This window comes from Cervus elaphus, chromosome 11, assembly GCF_910594005.1.
Source record: "Cervus elaphus chromosome 11, mCerEla1.1, whole genome shotgun sequence".
Taxonomy (NCBI): domain Eukaryota; kingdom Metazoa; phylum Chordata; class Mammalia; order Artiodactyla; family Cervidae; genus Cervus; species Cervus elaphus.
In genome coordinates this window covers 45280871-45303231 of record NC_057825.1, presented here as the reverse complement: position 1 = coordinate 45303231, position 22361 = coordinate 45280871, and the positions used below count along the sequence as shown (strand labels likewise).

Sequence of the window (22361 nt, the reverse complement as noted above, 5' to 3'; positions counted from 1 at the left end):
TAAACAGAAATACTTTTCAGAATGCTCTTGATCAAAAGCCCCTAGGGTGTAAAACTGCACTAACAAGCTTACAAAAATCACTGGAGTTATTTTTTCCACTCATACAACTTACATGGTCTTCAATGTTAGATTTTAGAAGGAACAGAAATACTTATATACTTGCTAATATTTATGTACCATGTTTTTTAGACTATTTTCTACTATGTCCACCTTTTAGAGGTTTCTAAAAATTATGAAAGTAGCCAGGGTTTAATTAGGCAAGTATTCAATATAACCAAGTATCTTAAAGATATACTATCTCCCAGAAATGTACTTTCTGGCAACAAAATTGTACTAATAAAATATCGGTCACATCACTTTAAAAGATCTTTTTAATCCAAAAGCAAAAACTTTTACTCATTTAAAACTTTACGTTATTAAGTCCACAGGGTGAAGACTCAAGATTGTTTTTTTTTTTTCCTTAGATTGTTGTTTCTTATAACATGTAAGTTTAAAGTTACAAACACTTGTTTAAAAAAAAAACCAACGCCTTAAACTTATCAAAACACTGTATGTTAAGACAATCTCCTACTTTAACAGTAGCACTTTTACACGTGCTAAAATTCAGACACTTGGTATTGTTGGATTTTTAAAATAAGTTTTATCTGTGAAGTACTTCCGCAATTTAAATGTTTCAAAATAGAAGACTTATTAATTTCAATATATAGGGGACATACAACCTTTAGTATCTACAAAACATTTAATACATTGGGATCTTTTAGTAAATGGGATACAGGTTGAAGGACAGAACAATATTCCAAAACATTCCACTCTAAACCGTTTCAAAATATAATGCAATTTATTTTTACAGACCCCCTCTGAGTTAATATATAATTCCAACTTAATACAAACTATGGAACACTTCTTTAAAAGGTGGTTATTTCAAATTCTATTCTAAATGCAGCAACTATTACGTTGCAATAATATTTTGGTCAGCTACTTTACCTGGGCTCCTTCTCCGTGGTATAAGCAATTCACCACATTGTCTAAAAGGTTGATATCCAGTTTTTGGCTGAAATCGAGCAGCTGACGAGCTGCATGGTCTGCTAACATTGTCATAATTGCTGGCATAGATTACTGAAAATAAAGAAAAAAAGTTTAAGGCACCTATGACATTATCAGTCAAAAAGTTTTTACTCAAGTTATTTCACTTCCACCATGCTCTTACAAATACTTTACTTTGTATTTTGGAGATTTTTACCTAAACAACTGAGATAGCAAAAGCAAATCCTGAAGCTACTTAGGTACTCCGTAACTGCATTGATTATTAGGATTTACTTTTAGACCTGAGAAAAATCGTACTGTTCTTTCTATTAACATGCATATAAAGTTATCTTAACCCTTTTTAAAAACATTATTAAAGAATTAACGGCCCTAAAACCTGATACAATTGAAAGTCTTGATTTCAAATTTTTAAGTGGAGATGAAGTTCAAATGGATGTCCCCCCTTCCTAAGCAGGGCCTTTTAGCTCAGTAAAAGTTCACTTTCCTTATTTCATGCTACTTTAATTTTCAAAACATATCGAAGACACTTAAAAACTAAATGTAGTATCGAAGTTTTCCTATATATAGCAATGATTTGCAGGAACCACAAGTCTAACAGATCTCATACCCTTAACTTCTATAGAATTTAAGCTTCTACATACAATGAAACCATCTACATTTGTTTCTTCTTTGAATAAACGTGGGGGTTTAAATTACAAGTGCACAAGCTCCTTGAACATATATGGTCTAGAAGAAAAAACTTCATAGTAATATCTAAAGATGTTTTAGAAAAATGTCCAGGTATTCGCTAGCAAAGCAAAAAGCTTGCTAACTATCCCCTGGCAACCCACCCTGCAAAAAAAAACAAATTCTATCGTAACAGAAAAAGGAGCTTCTTCAAATAATGTACTGGCTGCAATCTACTGGTTCATATGCAATGGTATCCTTTTAAGAGGATTCTATTCCAAGGGGCTGGCACATGTGCACATTTTTATTGTCTAACATTACAAAAAATCTTTCCCTTTACTTTTCTTCCAAGTCAGTGATGCTTAAGTCTGGCTAAATCAGTACTCAACCTTTTTTGGGTCAAGATGCCTCACATCAACGGAACAGGACAGCTCTTGCCAATTAAAAAAAAAAAAATTACAACTTCGTATACAATCACAGACAGACGATTCAGGATACTCAGAAAGCCACGCATGAAACCTTGGGTTAAGCACTCCTGGTTTACAATACTTAGACCCAACAAGGTCATATGGTCGTCTCTACTTCTCCCCCTCTTTTTAACCTTCCAAGACCAGGAAACGGGGTGGCTAACCGGATTACACTGTATCTGAACAAACTAGCTTGTTAGGAAAAAGGCTTATTTCTTAGGTATTTTACAACAGTTTAAAAACGTTCTTAATAACGGCAGCAATTTAAGTTTTTAACTCAAATGTTTTATTTAATGATGTCAGCTACAACAAAGTAAAAGTCTGAAGGATCAATCAGTTAGGTTAGATATAACGTAGAAGTTGAGGAATTATGAATTTAAGAATTATTAAGTCTTTCCATCTACTATTGACAGTGGTGAGATTTCAAAAATTTCTACAGTAGTTATTAAATGTATTTCAAATACAAAATACTGGACACACTATCTGATCTAAATACTAATAAAAATATATATACTGTACAAATGTCAAATGTAAATTCCCCCCATTCGAGTGCCATAATTTTAAAAATCAGAGCAATCTTAAAAATTTGAGGCTGAAAAGCAAAGTCCACAAAGAACCAAGATATCTCTACACATCAAAAGTTTTCGATGGGGGGGAGGTGTTAAATACTGAACGAACTTTTATTCTCCTTAGTCCTAACACAATGCAATAGCCAAAACCAAAAAAAAGTGACTCTTAAAAAGTTTTTAAGTACATTGTCCTTACAAATTCCTTTGAAACAAACTCCTGCGAAAAAATCAGGTTCAGAATAGAAGACTGTGTTAAATACAGCAGGGAATGCCACCCTTAAAACTAGGTGCTATCTTCGAAATGACCTACCTATTCTTGAACTGTAAGTAGTACAGAAATGGCGGCTTTCTGGTCAATGCCAAGCACATTTAGTCTCCCAAATCAAATAGCTTCCAAAACATTCTTTCCACTAACAGCAGTGTCCCACACGCTTAAGATATACAATCAGGCAGATAGCAAAAAGCCATAGAGGGAGAGGTAAGAGACCACAAAAGCCTTTTCTTCTTGAGACATCCAATCCTAAATTCCACTCACAGTATAGTAAATATAAAGTATTAACCAGCCATGTGGTGACTCCAGAAGTGACTACCAAAATACCTCCACTGCCACTTCAAACTGAAGAGGCAGGCAACTACACACTGCGGGTTCCCATCCCCAAACCAGAAAATCATAACCGCTGCTTTATGATAACTACATAGTAGGTCAAAAAAGCAAGTCTCTACAAGGAAAAACTGCTACTTTAGGTGTGTGAGCAACTGCCTGCTTCATTCAGTAGAAACACACCTCACTAAGGCCCGCCCTCCCCCTCTCTTCCCAGCCGAAGCGAAGTGCAGCACTTCTAACTATAGCAGACTGGAGCACGCTCTCACCCCGCCCATACTCGGAGGAGGCATTTAGACCAGGCGCCTGAAGTTCACCGCCCCATTCTCTATGCAGCATGGCCTCTGCGTGATCAGAGGAGGTCCGCGATGGGCAAATCGTTTAATACTTCCTCCAGCACACCATCTCCTCCCACCCACCCCAAACTCAGGCATCGGAATAAAGGAGAATCAGGTTATCACCTACCGTACAATGCCAGCAGTAAATGAGTCGATCACTTTTAACACACCCAAGTCCCCCAAACAAGCTACAGCACGGAACCTCATCTGCAGATCCCTGAAAAATCAACTAACCTTTCCTTCTCCTAATTCTACTCGTAAAAAACCCAGAGATTCTGAGTTTACCTGCAGGAAGAGCAAGGACTCCACAGCCCCTCCCTCCCGCGATCCCAAGCTCTCCACCGAAAGGCCACGTGATGCAGGCGGACGTTTCAATGCTGCTGCACTAAATATTTCTGGAAACTTCCACTCCTAATAATTTACAGAAATGTTCCTGAAATCTCCCCCAACTTCTCCCCAGCCCAGTGGGCTGGGGGAAGCCCTTCCACCCCCGCGCCGGGCCCCACTTCACTATCTCGCTCCTTGCCTTCCTCCACCGCTCCCCGCACACGCGAATGACCCAGCCAGCGCTCCCCTCCCGCGGCCGCCTCCCCGCCTCCATCCCCCAGCAACAGAAGCGGCTCCATTCAATCTCAAGCTCTGCTGTGGGCCCGCCGCCGCCTCCCCGGCTCGCCTCCCGCGGCCGCCGCCGCCGCGCCCCACGCCAGCCTCCTCCCGCCCAGCCGCGCCGCCGCCCGACCCTCGGCCCCGAAGACACAGTCGACTTACCCAGAGATTGAACCAACTGCTTCTTCCTTCCTTGTCGGGGTATTAGGGCAAGGGAGGACGGGGAGGGGGAAGAGGGGAGGAAAATCAAGGTGGGTTTCACAGTTTTCCCACCTTAAAAAAGAAATTTACAAACGAAGAGGATAAGGGCAAAAAAAAAAAAGGCTCAACAATATTTACTATTTCAGGGACACCTCCCCCCGACACGCACACTCACCCGCCCCCCCCAAAAAGAAGGGGAATTAATCTGTGGATAAATGCTCCCGCCTGGCTGGGGAGTGAGGGAAGGGGGAGGGGAACGGGGTCAAGTCCCAAAGATTCAGCCCCAGGGGGACCCTCCAGCCACAGGCGGCAGCAGGAGCGGCAGGAGTAGGGGCTGTAGAGTCCACAAGGCCGGGGGACGCTCTGCTGCCAGTTGCAGTCCGATTTCCCCCTACCAAAATACGGCTCCCTCTCTCACGCGGCTCCGGCGCTGGCCCCCCCCCCACCCAGGCTCGCCTAAACTTTCCCCCCTTCTCCTGCTCCTCAGCGACTGGTGGTTCCCCCCTCCCCCTCTGGGTGGTTGCACGGACTGCAGCAGCAAAGACTGGAACAGGCACCGCCGCCCGGGCTGTAGCTACTGTTGCTCTTGCTGATGCTGTAGCTCCCGCTGCTCCTGCCGCGGCCGCTGCAGCCGCTTCTCCCCCTCCTCCTAGTGCCTCAAACTCGGAACCGGTTGAAACCGGTTCAGACTGGGAGATTCCATCTCGGTTGAGTTTTCAGCCCATGGCGCCGCGGAGCGTTTGGAACCTGGGCCTCCGCCCCCAGCCCGCCCGCCCATTGGCTGGTTCCAGCCACAGCCGCGCCATCAGCGTACCTTCTATTGGCCAGGCTGCCTGTCAATCCCACTTCAAGGCGCCACACAAGCCCGCTGCTTCGGCCCCCGCCTCTTTCCAGCAGCGATTTGCCCGCAGAATGGGGGAGGGGAAGTGGGGCGGGTCGCAAAGGAACGAGGAGGGGGGTGGAGGAGAAGGAGGTGGGACGAAGAGTTGAGCCGAGCAGAGAGGAGAGCTAAGAGAAGCCGTGCGGAGGATTGGTTACAACGAGCTGTCAATCAAACTTGGCCCGCCCTCGACTTCCCGCCCCCTCCCGCAGCTCCCCCTCCCATTGCTTAGCCCGCAGGCCCGGCCTTTCCGGCCCGCTCATTGGCTGGGCGCCTTTGGTGACGGAGGGAGTGGGGCGCAGCTCGTGAGCTAGTGGAGGCGCGAGTTTGAGCGCGGCGCGCGCCAGCCAGCATTCTCTCGGCTTCTCTCAGACCCGCGCTGGCCCGCCCCCGCTGGGTCCCGCCAACTTGCGGGGCCTGAGCCCGCCGGGATCCGGGCCCGCCCCCCTCAGATGGGGGCTGCGCTCCTAAAAGAGAGGGCACACCCAGCTGTGTTTTTCATCGGGGAAGGGTGGGGTGGAAAAAAGGAGCAAAAAGACCTCAGTGGAGGCCAACTGTAGGCCCCAGACCTCTCTAATCCATTTTAAATGCCTGGTTTGGGGACCAGAATGTTGAGAACTTGAGGTGGGGTGTGGGGCGCGCACTCTTCGCCTCGTAATTTTCTCAGAGATGTAGAAAAGGTACCTAATAGTTCGTGGTCAAGTCTTTCAAATTTACCTCGATGTCTCCCCAGGCTGAATGTGGCCTCTTCAACAAGGAATCCTTCCTAAAAACTAAGACACTATGTAATCCCTGTAATTGGCTTAACATCGCGTGTTTTTGCTGGGTAAGCTTCCATGCCAACCACCCTTGATCTTCCCCTACCCTAGGTTTTTTCTTTCAGCATAGCAGCCCTTTGCATACTTCATCATCACCAAATAGTATTTTCTATGAAAATACCACATGCACGTGGCCCTTCACATGGTTGCCTGTCTTGTCCCCAAGTGCCCATCAAGTACTTTACTGATTGTTCTTTGCTGAAGAAATAGCAAGCAGCCCACCAAATTTAGTAGGCCCATTGTGCCACCAAGAGGTTGATAAATGGTTTATTAAATCGCAATTTTCTGCAGCAAATTCTCACAATGGACTGAAACATAACTCCCTCGCCTTCCACTAGATGTACCAAAATGATACTGGATTCCTTTCAGACCTAAAATTTTTATTCATTGCCTAACTGAATCATATCAAACCAAGTTGTATAATATACATGATATACACACTGATCACTTGGAATAGTTCCATTCTATTACCATAAAAACTTTAAAAAAAATTTTCCCTCCATGTTTTCGGCTCTTAGCACAAACAGGTCACTGATTTTTTCTTTTTTTTTTTTAGATGACAGAATAATAGGAATAAAAACTGACTGGTCCTAAGACCTGCGTTTGCTCAGATTGTGATCTTGGGCAAGTCACTTCACCTCTTTGGGCCTCAGTTTCTTTCTCACCAATTCATGCCTCTCATCCATGTAAGAATCAAACGGATGTGAAGGAGCAGTGCGACCCATAAAGCACTTTGTGGATTGTAAAGGTCGAATTATTGCTGACCCCTTCTTTGGCTGTTTTAATCCCGTGTTTAAATCATAGCCCTTACGAAGTCGTATTTGTCTCACCATAGTGAATCAGATGTAAATATTTAGCCCATTATTTTTGCCTAAAGTTAGCCAAAAAGTGCAAGAAGAAGTGACAGGAGCAGATGATTATGTTTGATCTCTGTATTTTAAGAATCAAATTCAGAACAAAGGTTTGGCATATTTCTAATCCTTTTTTCATTGTGTTCATTTGTTGGAATCAAACAGGCTTCAAGCCTTGGAGTGGGATATGAATAAGGAAGTGTAAGTAAATTAGTATTGAGTGTCTGCCTGCTAGATAGCAGGCAGTTAGAGACTTTTCCGTACAATGTTTCACTGAATTCTTAAAGCAACCCTGTGAAGGAGTCTTTTTCAGATTCCACTGTTGCTCCCTCTATCAGGTACATTTAGCACAGGTACCTATGGCCCCACAGTAGTTGAGTCAATTTAGAACCCATGTTTGTGTTCTTTTTACTGGTTCACATTGTCTCACAAAACACATCCAAAGTAAGAGGAACAGAAACCCATAAATTCCTTTTCACTACTTGTCACTTATTTCTATTAAAAATTTTTTTAATTTAAAAAGTAACACATGATTATGGTTAACAACTCAAACAGTGTAGGGGAAGGTAAAGTTGGTACCTGTGGGTTGGAAAGACGCCATTTCTTTCACATAAAAGCATACCATTAACTATTAGGCAGTTAGAATCAGGAAAGGAAGTAAAATAAAGGAAAAGTTGATACTGATCCATTCATTCAACAACATTATATTGAGGTCCCAGTAATTGCTGGTCACAGACCTAAGTGCTAATGATTTGAGAGGGAGCAAATTCTACCAAAATATCTACTTTTATTGAACTTTGAATTTAATGCAGAACACTGGGAGTAAATAACAAGTCAGAGAAAGGTTATATAGTACAGTGATAAGTGGTAAGGTTAAAAATGAATCTAGGGCACTTTCCAGGTGGTCCACTGGCTAAGACTCCATGCTCCCAATGCAGGGGGCCAGGGTTTGATCCCTGGTCAGGGAACTAGATCCCATGTGCTTCAGCTAAGAGTTCACCAGCTGCAACTAAAAGATCCCACATGCCACAACTAAGACCTGGCACAGAAAAATAAATAAATAAAAATAAATGAATATGGATATTGGAGAAGGGAATCAAGGGATGGTACAATTTTAGATAGGGTGATTGAGGAAGGTGATACCTAGAATGTAACATTCAATAAAAAACCTGAAAGAAATGAAGGAGGAAGTACTTGCAAGTATTTGGGAGATGACCTTTCTAAGAAAATGGAAAAATAAAGACCTGTAGGCAAGTGCAGGTTTGGTGCTCTATTTACACTATGAGTTAGAGCCAGTTCAACTGATTCCTGGTAGCCAATTGTTAACTTTTCAAGAATTTTGCAAGCTGGTTGTCAAACATAGTCATTATTAAAAAATTAAATTATGTAAACTTACTATTAAGTAAATAAATTATATGAAAAACAAAGGTAATAAATACTCAAAATTATCACTTCTTAATTACTTCATTTTAGTATTATCTATGCTGTTGGTGGCTCAGACAGTAAAGCCTCTGCCTACAAAGTGGGAGACCCGGGTTGGATCCCTGGGTCAGGAAGATCCTCTGAAGAAGGAAATGGCAACCCACTCCAGTGTTCTTGCCTGGAAAATCCCATGGACAGAGGAGCCTGGTAGGCTATAGTCCATGGGATCACAAAAAGTCGGACATGATTGAATGACTAATACTTTCAGCTTTCACTTTCATGCTCTTGAGATTATTTATATCAATGGTATTTGCATAATGAAAATACTGTATAATGATGTGCTATGGCAAATGTCTTCACAACTTCATAACCTGTGACAATCACTGGTAGCTTGAAATTCGCCATAATGGGAATACTTATACCATGGAAGTCAGTTATAGCAACAAAGCGGGTGGATAATATAGGGCCTTACTCTAGGCTGTTGAAAATGCTTTGACGTGTTTTCTCAGTGAGTTTGGGAGCCAAGTGTTTGAAATCAGACAAGATGACTTGACCCGACTTCAACTTATAACAGGATCACTCTAGGTGTTATGATGAGACTAGACTGGGAAGCATGATCAGAAAAGGAGAGATGTATTAGGAGACTCTACATTAATCCAGGGATAGTAGTGGTAGTCTTAGAAGTATTCAAAGTCTGAATATATTCATATTTTGAAAGGAGAGTCAAAAGAACTGTATTGAATTGGGATGTGTGAAGGAGAGGATTTGAGGATGACTCCGTGGATTTTTGGCTTCAGTGACTGGAAAGGTGTAGTTTCCATTTTCCAAGATGGGCTTCAGGAGACACAAGTTGAAGTGAATGGGGCTGAATAAGGATCTCAATTTCTCACTGTCTGTCCTTAAAGGCAGGGGCTTGGTACCAGCTTCTTAGTTGAGTTGAGAACTATTTGTTGAATTCATGAATTAATCTTTTTTGGCTTTTGTAATAGAACAAAGTGCTGGAAATTAATGTTGATGAGAAGATGTTACCAGATGTGAAATTCTGTGACTCTATGACTCTGGAGAGTCATAAAAGGCGGAAAACTCCTAGATGTCACTCCAAACTAGGTCCATTTTCCTTCATTTAGTTCTCACCACTTGGTAGTGACACTGCTCTGCAGCTTTCTGGTTGTCTAGTTGTTTCTAGTTGTCTGATCAGAAGCAGAAAACTTAAAAAGAAGATAAGAATAGTAATATATTACCAAATTTTGATAATGTTTTATCAAAATTATGTTTCAAAACCTTACTCTCTTATAATAAACTGAAAATAAGTTCTAATAAGAGTAAAAAATTACCTGTCACATACGCTGATTTTGGAGGAAAAGAACATAGCAAAGTTAGTGGGTCCATTTCAGTGGTTCTCAATGGGGGCAATTTAATCCCCAAGGAGACATTTAGCAAAAATAACATTATTAGCCAATGCCAGAACCAAACAGAGGACATTACATGCCCAGATAGATCAGAAAGTGTAATAATATTAGGTTGATGAAAAAGTAGTTGTGGTTTTGGACCATGAATTTTAAATCATTATAACTAGGCTCAAAATATCTTTATTAATCAAAATAGGAACGATTACAATCAACACATTTTTGCCTATGAGAAATAAGTTTGTTTATTCCTGCAGCATAAAAATCTGTGCTTTGGGATTCAGTGAAGTTTTGGAAAGCATTTCCTGCATCTTGCTGGTTGTGGAAGCATTTTTCCTGCAAAAAGTTGTCGAGATGCTCAAAGAAGTGGTGGTCAGTTGGCTAGAGGTCAAGTGAATTTGGCAAATGAGGCAAAACTTCCTAGTCCAATTCTTTCAACTTTCAAAGGGTTGGTTGTGCAACGTGCAGGCAGGCATTGTCCTGGAGAAGAATTGGGCCTTTTCTGTTGACCAAAGGCAGTTTTCAGTGCCTCTTATCAATTTGCTGAACATATTCTCAGATGTAATGGTTTCACCGGGATTCAGAAAACTGTAGTGGGTTAGATGGGCAGCAGGCCACCGAGCACCATTGAGCTGATTGTCACTGGTTATCACATAAAATTCACTTTTTGCTGCATGTCACAGTCTGATTGAGAAATGGTTTGTTGTTGCTGCATAAACTAAGAGAAGACAATACTTCAAATGACAATTTTTTTGATTTGCTCATGACACACCAGTTTGTCAAGCTTTTTTCACCTTTCCAATTTGCTTCAAATGCCAAACAACCATAGACTGGCTGAGAGTCATTTCTTTGGTAACTTCTCGTGTGGTTGTGAGATTGGCTTTGATGATTCTTCTCAGTTGGTCATTGTCAACTTCTAATGGCAGGCTGCTGCACGCCTCATCTTCAAGGCTATCCTCTCCTTTGCAAAACGTCTTGAACCACCACTGCACTGTATGTTTATTAGCAATACGTGGGCCATATGCATTGATGTTCTGAGTTGTCTCCACTGCTGTACAACCCATTTTTAACTCAAATTTAAAAAAAAAACTGATCAAATTTGCTTTTTTTAAATTTCTATAGTCTAAAATAAATATAAAATAAATAGCAAGTAATAAAGTGAAAGTGAAAGTCGCTCAGTCGTGTCCGACTCTTTGTGACCCCATGGACTATATAGTCCATGGAATTCTCCAGGCCAGAATACTGGAGTGGGTAGCTTTCCCCTTCTCCAAGGGATCTTCCCAAGCCAGGGATCAAACCCAGGTCTCCTGCATTGCAGGCAGATTCTTTACCAGCTGAGCCACAAGGGAAGCCCAACACATAATGTCATTAACAAAAAAATATAAAGTGAGAAATGTGCATTAAAATGATTATAACATAACACATTTATTTAAGAATGTATTCCAATATCAAATGGCAACGTTCAACAATACAAAACCACAATTACTCTTGCACCAACCTAACAACACAAAGACATTGTTGGGGTGCTACTAATATCTAGTGGGTGGCAGCCAGGGATGCTGCTAAACATTCTGCAATGCACAGAACAGGTCCCCACAACAAAGAATTATTCAGTCCCAAACATCAATAGTCCAGAGGTTGAGAAACTGTGATTTAATTATAAAATATTTGAAGTTATCCTGGCCTCATAGACTTTTCATACTGTTCATGGAGTTCTCAAGGCAAGATTACTGAAGTGGTTTGCCATTCCCTTCTCCAGTGACTGATGCTGAAGCTGAAACTCCAATACTTTGGCCACCTGATGAGAAGAGCTGACTCATTTGAAAAGACCCTGATGTTGGGAAAGATTGAGGGCAGGAGGAGAAAGGGATGATAGGGGATGAGATGGCTGGATGGCATTACTAACTCAATGGACATGGGTTTGGGTGGACTCTGGGAGTTGGTGATGGACAGGGAGGCCTGGCATGCGGTGGTTCATGGGGTCGCAAAAAGTCGGGCACAACTGAGCAACTGAACTGAACTGAACTGGTTTTTTCTAGTTGGATAAAGTAATTTACTGGAAATTAAATAGTAATAGTTGTTTATAAGAAAATTCCCTGGTAGTACCCTCCTACACTGTTGTAGGAAGGTAAATGGGTGCAGCCACTATGGAAAACAGTATGGAGTTTCCTTAAAAAGCTAAAAATAGAGTTACCATATGATCCAGCAATCCCAACACCTGGGCATATATCTGGAGAAAACTCGAATTTGAAAAGATACCTCAATATTGGCAGCAGCACTATTTACAATAACCAAGACTTGGAAACAAACCAAATGTCCATCAACAGATGAATGGATATAGGAAATGTGATATATATAATGAAATAATATTCTGCCATAAAGAAGAATGAAATGACACTGTTTGTAGCAACATGGATGAACTTCGAGATCCTCCTACTAAGTTAAGTAAGTCAGAGAGAGAAAGACAAATATCATGTGATATCACTTATATGTGGAATCTACAAAAATTATATAATGGAACTTATTTACAAAATAAATACAGACTTACAGACATAGAGGGCTTCCCTGGTGGCTCAGTGGTAAAGAATCCACCTGCAATTCAGGAGCCACAGGAGACACTGGTTCGATCCCTGGGTCGGGGAGATCCCCTGGAGGAGGGCATGGCAACCCACTCTAGTATTTGTGCCTGGAGAACTTCATGGACAGAGGAGCCTGGCAGGCTCAGTCCACGGGCTCACAAAGAGTTGGACATAACCGAAGCAACTTGGCATGCACACCCACACGGGCATAGAAAACAAACTTACAGTTACAAAAGGGGATGGGGAGGGATAAATTAGGAGTTTGGGAGCAGAAGATACAAACTACTATATATAGAATAAACAACAAGAATTTACTGTATAGCACAGGGAATTATATTCAATATCTTGTAATAAACTATAATGAAAAAGAATATGAAAAAGAATATATATATTCAGTTTCATGTATCTATATATATATAACTAGTTATATATATAACACAACATTTTAAATCAACTATTAATATATTTCAGTAAAAAAAGAGAAAGAAAAGAAATTCCTTGGTAATTTGACCATTTATCAGTATCTGCTATTTGCCAGATGCTTTGTACATGTAGAAAGTCACAAATAAATTAGAAATAATACCTAAGTAAATTCAAATTTCTAAATATTTGAATGTTTAATAAAATAAAAAGCAAAATTTAAAAATCTTTATATACAGTGAAATTTAGGTTGTAACATAACACCATAAACACAGGAAATGTATAACTATAAATTCAAAGCAAAATTATTTTTTCCTGATTTATCTAGATAATTATCTCACACATCTTTTGCCTGTAGCCTATTGAACACACTTTGTAAAAAGTATTTTAATGTGCTTTAATATTTAAAAGTTTTGAATCTATTCTGAGATCTATGAAAACTGAAATATATGAAAATATTTGTCTTTCCTACCTAAGTCAAATTATACCAAAGGCCACACTGGAAGTAGTTGTCCTAATAATTCATCTATAGGTTTTGTGTAGAAACTAAGTGATGAGCTCATCACTAATGCACTACACAGCCTTTTCTCAGCAGCACTTCTTTCTTTACTGGGTAACAATAGGATTCCCCAAGGAGGGTTTTGCATGAGTTTAGAAAGACAAGGCGAGCACAGGGTAAGCAAGTGAAATGAACAAAGGTGTATGAAGCTGAGGCTGAAGCAGGGTGGTGGAATTGGAATAAGGGGACCACTGCAGCGGTGGGCAGGGTGGTTGTGGGTGCGCAGTCACAGGCTGGGAGGTGCAGCCTTAGCAGGAACCGTATGCTATCCATGAGGCTGAGTCAAAACAAGCCCACAACTTCGCCAGATTGAGGAAGTAACAAATCAGTGCGGGTTGGCCTTCTGAGATAATGAGGTGGGAGACAGTGAAGATCACAGACTTAATTACCCAGGTGGCAGAAGCATAATCTTAATAATAAACCAACAGACTCAAGAAAGCTATGGGGAAGGAAGAGGGGGACATTTGAAGGATATGGGCATTAACAGTTTCAGCTGCGTTTTGTTGGGGGCTGCACCACACAGCTTGCGGGATCTAGTTTCCTGATGAGTGTGTGCGTGCGTGGTAAGTCGCTTCACTTGTGCCGGACTCTCAGAGACCCCATGGACTGTAGCCCGCCAGGCTCCTCTGTCCATGGGATTCTTCAGGCAAGAATATCTTTTTTTTTTTTTTTTGGCCGTTCTGCGTATCATATGGGATCTTAGTTCCCCAACCAGAGATCGAACTCACGCTGCCTGCACTGGAAGTGCGGAATCTTAACCACTGGACCACCAGGGAAGTCCCACCGCTTCATCTTTTATCACTAGGATATAAATCTTCCTGTTTCATGCAAAGCTTTACAGTTTTCTGGTCAGAAAGAGAGTGGGTCAGGAGACCAAGAAATTCATGCCTTACCCAGATTAGTCAGGGTTTTGGAGAGCCCCCAGGCCTTGTACTTACTGTGTTTTCTATGTCACTTCAGTTGTGTCCAACTCTGGGACCCATGGACTGTAGCCCACCAGGCTCCTCAGTCCGTGGGATTCTCCAGGCAGGAATACTGGAGTGGGTTGCCATGCCTTCCTCCAGGATGTACCTACTATAGCATTTTCAAAGTCCAAGATGGCCCAAAAGGGCCTCACTTTTTTGAGGAGTCCTTGCTTCCACTGGTACAGCTAGAGAAAACTGGAGGCAGGTCAGTAGAGCTTGTCACTCATTGTGTCAGGAGAATTTGTCCAGTCTTGTCGGTGTCACCCCTGATGCTAAAAGAAAATATGAAAACACAAAAGCTAGTCCTTGAAGTAAGCGTCTGATAAACAAGCAAGGGGCTGTTGGAAGGTCACACAGCTCTAGATCATCTTTTCAACAGGAACTTACCTATCACCCACACCTTATCAACAATGTGGACTGTAGCCTGTTTAGCTCCCAGCCTCCTATTATTCTTGTTAAGGAGCAGGATCCTCTGGGCCCTCTGGCTGAACCCTCAAGGCAGGAGATGTGAATGCCTTTCCACAGACAGGAACTAAGATAAGAAGATAGGCCAACAGGGCTTTTCTTCACTTTCTAACCAGGCCTCTCCAGAGAGGACCCAAAAGACTGTGGGCAGCCCTAAGGCCATCAGGGGAGCTCCTAAAAGACTTGTGTTCTAGTCCCTGCCTTTAGAGACAAAGAACTGGCAGCTGTTATTTCTCCCTTCTAGTTTTTTCTCACAAACGAATGGCACGGGGTGGAGAGAGTAGAAGAATGGTTTCAGACATTTAAGCTTTAGTGGGAGCTGGGACTTCCCTGGTGGTCCAGTGACTAGGACTCTGCTCTCCCAATGCAGAGGGCCCAGGTTCAATCCCTAGTTAGGGAACTAGATCCCACATGCTGCCATTAAGACTTGGCACAGCCAAAAAATAAATAAAAATAGATATTAAAAAAAAAAAGCTTTAGTGGGAGTGAGAAATCTGAAAACATATTTCTTGTGTGATCAGGGTGGCTAAGGGAAGAAAAGAAGACCACCAAGGGAAACTAACGGGACAAAATGGGGACCCAGTGAGGAAGGATAGAGTAAATGGGGCTTCATCCTGGGGTCTAGAGAGAGAACCAGAATCACTACCAAATCTAGAAGGCAACTGGCAGAATGTCGTCAAGAACTCTCGGTAGGAGGGCACTGAGAGAATTTGCTTTTACTGGCTTCAGCAAACATGAAATCCCTGAGGTCTTGTGTACAACATAAACTTCCTTGGTTGTTGAAGACTGAAGTCAACAACTTTTACTGTGGAAATAACTGGCATAGAGAAAAACACATGAGGTTTACTTGAAGGACAAAGACACTTTCATTTTTTAATTCCACATCTGCATTTAAAATTTTGCTCCTCCAGGAAATACATGACTTTCTAGTAGCTCCAATGAGATAGGTCAGAGCTGTACCAAAAAAGTGAGTTTCACAAGATCAATCAGTATTTTAATAAATGTTGTCACAGCTTTTAAAATTGAAATTACAAAATGACACAGTGAAAAATGTCTTGGATCAGGAGAGCTGAATTCTCCTCCCTGTTCTCAGGCAGAGCTCTTCACCATCCGTGAAGTATTCCTACTGCTAAAAGATTCCTGAAGTCCTTTCTGGCCTATAGACAATCCCTAACTTCTGTGCATTGCTTTCTTCTGGAAGATTAAAGCTGATAAAGAAAAGTGCAGAAAAAAATCTTTACTAGCAATTTTGTGAATACAAGTGCCTTAAAGATGCATTCCCTATACCTGTTCAGACATTCATTCATTTAGCTAATATTCTGAGTCCCCGTCATGAAACAGGTACTGTACTGGGGCTGGGGATACAATGATGGGAAAAACTATTCACTTCCCTGGACAGAAAAAGACCTAATGATAAAAATGTTTTCTTCAGATGTGATTTTTTCCTATAATTGTGCCTACAATAGATTCTAGGTAATCACACATTGCTTCATAAATTTGAACATGTTATCCTTAACAACTGGGGGAGCACTGTTGCCTTTCTTTTAATACCTGGGAGCTATTTTCACTGAATGATCTTAGAAAAAGACATTTCAGAATCACTTAGTCAGAAATATTTGTTGATAATCTAGTGCATGCTGGATTTGCTGTAAGTGGTGAGAATATGGTAAAAACAAGACAGGCAGAGGCCTTGCCATCAAAGACTCATAATCTTGGGTCTATGAAAGCATGAAAACTTAAAACTAGTTTGCACTCATGCAGTTTAAACTTTCTCATCACACTAGTCAATTGCCCCAGCTTCATAAGGTACCCCTGACATTTTTCAGCTGATTTTCTTTTTTCAACTCAGGACTGTGTTTTCTTATTTAGACAATTTGTGACAAACTGTCACTTTTTCTAGCAATGCTGCCAGTGAGTTGATTTTAAAATAAATGTGACCATTTAACTCTTCTTTCTTTCTAGCTCCCCATACATTTGTTCCACTTAAAAACAAAACAAAAAACTTTCAGTGTCTACCCTTTACTTCACAAGAAAAGAAACCCCAGCTCTCCAGCACATCCCCTTTGTGACTGGACCTTGCCTCCCCCAGTCCCGTTCATGTTCTGAGGCTTGCACACTGTCCCCTCTGGCCGTGCTGATTGTCATTTCCCAGTTTCTCAGCTCTGGGCTTTCATCCATGCTGCTCCTTCAATGAAGATTACTCTTCACCCTCTTCCTCCTTCTGGTGCCTTCACTTATCACCATGACCCCCACAATTCCTGTGCCTACATCACATCCTGGGACTCACCTAGTACAGTACAACGGCCCACTGACACTTCTAGTTCCTGACCACAAAGGGAAATTTCAGGACAACGTACAGGGCTAGACACATAGATACCCTTAATGAAAGTTTTGAGTGATGAATGAATGAGCACACATTTACAGATGACATTCCTAGCCGGGAGAACAAAATGAGAAAAGACGAGCATGGTGCATTAGGGTCTCTGGAAAGAATTCAGAGTATATGGAAAACATAGTAGAAGATGAATGGCTAGAGATGGGACAAAAGAGAGAAGCAAGGACAGATGCAGCCAGTTTGATAATTTGACAATAGTGAGTCACTAAGTTCAGTCGTTAAGTTCAGTTCAGTTCAGTTCAGTCGCTCAGTTGTGTCCAACTCTTTGCGACCCCATGAACTGCAGCATGCCAGGCCTCCCTGTCCATCACCAAATCCTGGAGTCCACCCAAACCCACGTCCATTGAGTCAGTAATGTAAGGGGTCTTAGGAAAAGGAGTAATTAGATTATGGTTTGAAAGAGAACCTTGTGAAGAATAGATTTGAAGGAAGCAAGACAGGGGATGAGGAGATATGTTAGAGCGACTATTGCAGAAAACCAAGGGGAGCTGGTGATGGCCTGAACTAATTTAGCAGCACTGAGGATACACGAAGTGAAAAGATTCAAGCAATGTGCAGCCATGAAATTAAAAGACGCTTGCTCCTTGGAAGAAAAGTTATGACCAACCTGGACAGCATATTAAAAAGCAGAGACATTACTTTACCAATAAAGGTCTGTCTCGTCTAGTCAAATACGGTTTTTCCAGTAGTCATGTGTGGATGTAAGAGTTCGACTATAAAGAAAGCTGAGCACTGAAGAATTGATGCTTTTGAACTGTAGTGTTGGAGAAGACTCTTGAGAGTCCCTTGGACTGCAAGGAGATCCAACCAGTCCATCCTAAAAGAAATCAGTCCTGAATATTTCATTGGAAGGACTGATGCTGAAGCTGAAACTTCAATACTTCGGCCACCTGATGTGCAGAACTGACTCATTGGAAAAAGACCCTGATGCTGGGAAAGATTGAAGGCAGAAGAAGGGGACAACAGAAGATGAGATGGTTGGATGGCATCACCGACGTGATGGACATGAGTTTGAGTAGGCTCCGGGAGTTGGTGATGGACAGGAAAGCCTGGTGTGCTACAGTCCATAGGGTTGCAAAGAGTCAGACACAACTGAGCGACTGAATTGAACTGAAATTGTCTATGGTGCCTACCTATAGACTAAGTGTCCAATAAATATTTATTGAATTAATAGATAGATGAATGAATGAATGAAACTGTAATTATACACAAGATTAAGCTGATAAATGCTTACTGTTCAGAACAAACCAACATATATATATAACTCACACAACTTAGATATACAAGACTGAGAGACAACTGAAAAGGCTAGCTTAGTGGACTGTTCCTCTTATCAAAAAAGACAAATACAGTAAGCTTATAAAGTCCTCTATTATTCCTCAAAGGAAGAAGACTCATTCTAAAGCAAATGCTTAAAACGACCTCATTTTACACAATTTGTACAAAGAGAAAAGTCTGTGCAACTAGCCACCTAGAATCACATTACATAGAGATCCCTTGTCCAACCAATGTAAAAGTATATTGTGTGTTATAATATGCTACCTCTGTTTGGAGAAATCTTGTCACTTAAGATATGTCAGAAACGTCAGAAACAATGTTCTGTGCTTTCCATACAGAAAAATCCTGAATACATTTCAGATTCCCTCCAGAAATGTTCTTGTAATTCATGAAATATTGAAATATGATTCTAGAAGTTATAGGGCAAACCAGCTCACAAAAAGATGTGTTGGGGATTAATCAATAACCCATAATTGGAAATTAGAAATAATCTTAATAATTAACATAATAAACACACTTAGCCTACATAATGAATGCTTTGATTCATTGTCAACATTTACTTATTTCCACAAAGAAATGATGACAAAAGTTTGTTTCCAAGTTCAATATCCTGTTAAAAACATTTTCAAACAGGTCCTAATTAGTCATACACACAAATAAGAGACAAAGTCACGAAGACTAGTCCATCTTTTCCATACTCCTGGTGATAAACCGGGAAAGGAGCATAGATTATTTTTTAAAACATGAAAATGTCAAATGGAAAAGTACATTACAATACCTGAATATAGATAAGAACCTAACAGAATCAGTTTTCCAAAAAGGGACAGTATTATTGTAGGGAAAAGCCAATTCTGACTCCAAGATGGATCTTTTTCTTCAACTTTAACCTTTGTTTTTCATTATTTTTGTCATTATAATTATACATAATGGGCTGCCTGAGGGAACCCTGCCCCTCCACTGAGGAGATTAACACATCCCCTCCCTGAGGTTGGTCATTCTGGGAGATTCAGTTCAGTTCAGTTCAGTTCAGTTCAGTTGCTCAGTCACGTCTGACTCTTTGCGACCCCATGGATGGCAGTACCCCAGGATTCCCTGTCCATCACCTACTCCAGGAGATATTTGCAAGATAATGGTCTTTACTTCCTCAACTCCTCCCCATCTCTGTACAAGAACCTGGCATCCAGACCCTCACAAATGATTATTTTGAGACATTAGTCTGCTTTCATTGGAAGGACTGACACTGAAGCTGAAACTCCAATACTTTGGCCACCTGATGTGAAAAACCAATACACTGGAAAAGACCCTAATGATGGGCAAGTCTGAGGGCAGGAGAAGAGGGTGGCAGAGGATGAGATGGTTAGATAGCATCACTGACTCAACGGACATGAGTTTGAGCAAACTCCAGGAGACAGTGAAGGACCGGGAAACCTGGCATGATGCAATCGATGGGGTTGCAAAGAGTTGGACATGACTTAGCAACTCGAAGAACAATAGTCCGCCCTCTTCTCAGCCAGTTTTCCAAATAATGTCATATTCCTTGCCTCAATACCTCTTTGATTTATCGGCCTGTGTCACAGTTATCTTTTTTTTTTACCTAGACAATTAAGTCTAACTACACATCAGTCCAACTCTACTTGCTTGAAAATGTTTAAGTTTTATGTATTTATTTTTGGCTGTGCTGGGTCTTTACTGCTGTGTGTAGGGGTTATTCTTTGTTGCAGTGCATGGGCTTCTCATTGATGTGGCTTCTTTTGTTGTGTAGCACATGCCCTAGGGCTCATGCGAGCTTCAGTAGTTGCAGCACAAGAGTTCTAGAGTACAGGCTCAGTACTTGTTATCCAACGGCATAGTTGCTCCAGGGAATGTGGGATCTTCCATGAACAGGGATGGAACCTGTGTTCCCTGCTTTGGTAGGTGGTTTTTCAACCACTAGAATGCCAGGATCTAGTGGCAAGGATACACAGAACTATACAAAAAAAGAACTTAATGACCCAAATAACCACGATGGTGTTATCCCTCACCTAGAGCCAGACATCCTGGAATGCGAAGTCAAGTGGGCCTTAGGAAGCACGACTACAGACAAAGCTAGTGGAGGTGATGGAATTCCAGTAGAGCTATTTCAAATCCGAAAAGATGATGCTATGAAAGTGCTGCACTCAATATGCCAGCAAATTTGGAAAACTCAGCAGTGGCCACAGGACTGGAATAGGTCAGTTTTCGTTCCAATCCCAAAGAAAGGCAATGCCAAAGAATGTTCAAACTACCATACCATTGTACTCATCTCACACACTAGCAAAGTAATGCTCAAAATTCTCCAAGCTAACCTTTAACAATATGTGAACCGTGAACTTCCAGATGTTCAAGCTGGATTTAGAAAAGGCAGAGGAACCAGAGAACAAATTGCCAACATCCACTGAATCTTAGAGAAAAAGCAAGAGAATTGCAGAGAAACATCTACTTCTGCTTTACAGACTATGTCAAAGCCTTTGACTGTGTGGATCATAACAACTGTGGAAAATTCTTAAAGAGATGGGAATACCAGACCCCTTTACCTGCCTCCTGAGAAATCTGTATGCAGGTCAAGAAGCAACAGTTAGAACAGGACATGGAACAACGGATTGGTTCCAAATTGGGAAAGGAGTACATCAAGGCTGCATATTGTCACATTGCTTATTTAACTTATATGCAGAGTACATCATGCAAAATGCTCGGCTGGATAAAGCATAATCTACAGAATCAAGATTATTGGGAAAAATATCAATAACCTCAGATACACAGATGACACCACCCTTATGGCAGAAAGCGAAGAGGAACAAAAGAGTCTCTTGATGAAGGTGAAAAAGGACAGTGAAAAACCTGGCTTAAAGCTCAATATTCATAAAACAAAGATAGGTCCCATCACTTCATGGCAAATGGATGGGAAAACAATAGAAACAGTAACAGACTTCATTTTCTTGGGTTCCAAAATCATTGCGGATGATGACTGCAGCCATAAAAGTAAAAGACGCTTACTCCTTGAAAGAAAAGCTATCACCAACATAGACAGCACATTAAAAAGCAGAGACATTACTTTGTCAACAAAGGTCCATAAGGTCTATCTAGTCAAGGCTATGGTTTTTCCAGTGGTCATGTATGGATGTGAGAGTTAGACTATAAAGAAAGCTGAGCGCTGAAGAATTGATGCTTTTGAACTGTGGTATTGGAGAAGACTCTTGAGAGTTCCTTGGACTGCAAAGAGATTCAACCAGTCAATCCTAAAGGAAATCAGTCCCAAATATTCATTGGAAGGACTGATGCTGAAGCTGAAGCTCCAATACTTCAGCCACCTGATGTGAAGAACTCACTCATTGAAAAAAGACCCGGATGCTGGGGAAGATTGAAGGTGGGAGGAGAAGGGGACAACAGAGGCTGAGATAGTTGGATGCCATCACAGACTCAATGGATATAAGTTTGAGCAAACTCCAGGAATTGGTGATGGACAGGGAAGCCTGGCGTCTGCAGTCCATGGGTTGCAAAGAGTCGCACACGACTGAGCGACTGAACTGAACTGAACTGTGACCTCCAGGGAAGTTCCATTTGAAAATATTGAAAAGTATAAAGAGGACCAAAGATGAGGCTAGTTTGAACTATGATGTTCATATTTTAATTGTAATTGAAAGATAGATGTTTTACCACATAAGACCTCAAACTATTAATTTTATTGCCTTGAATTTTCATTTACTTCTAGGTTTTTAAAAACTTTTAGTTGGTCAAGTTTTTAAATAACAGATAAAATTTAAATGGTCTTTTCCCAACTTTTTTACAATTTAATTAATAAAGAGAACTTAAAAG

General features: G+C 41.2%; 1 protein-coding gene across 1 annotated transcript in view; it reads right to left on the bottom strand.

The window, feature by feature from the left end:
* XPO1 (exportin 1) overlaps positions 1 to 5235 on the bottom strand; it is a 41007-nt gene extending 35772 nt beyond the window's left edge. The window contains exons 1-2 of the mRNA XM_043917699.1: positions 4454 to 5235; positions 985 to 1116 (exon numbers count right to left, since the gene is read on the bottom strand). Of these exons, the coding sequence (XP_043773634.1) occupies positions 985 to 1110 (126 nt within the window). The 5' untranslated portion in view covers positions 1111 to 1116; positions 4454 to 5235. The remainder of the gene's footprint in view (positions 1 to 984; positions 1117 to 4453) is intronic.
* Positions 5236 to 22361: the final 17126 nt, after the last annotated feature.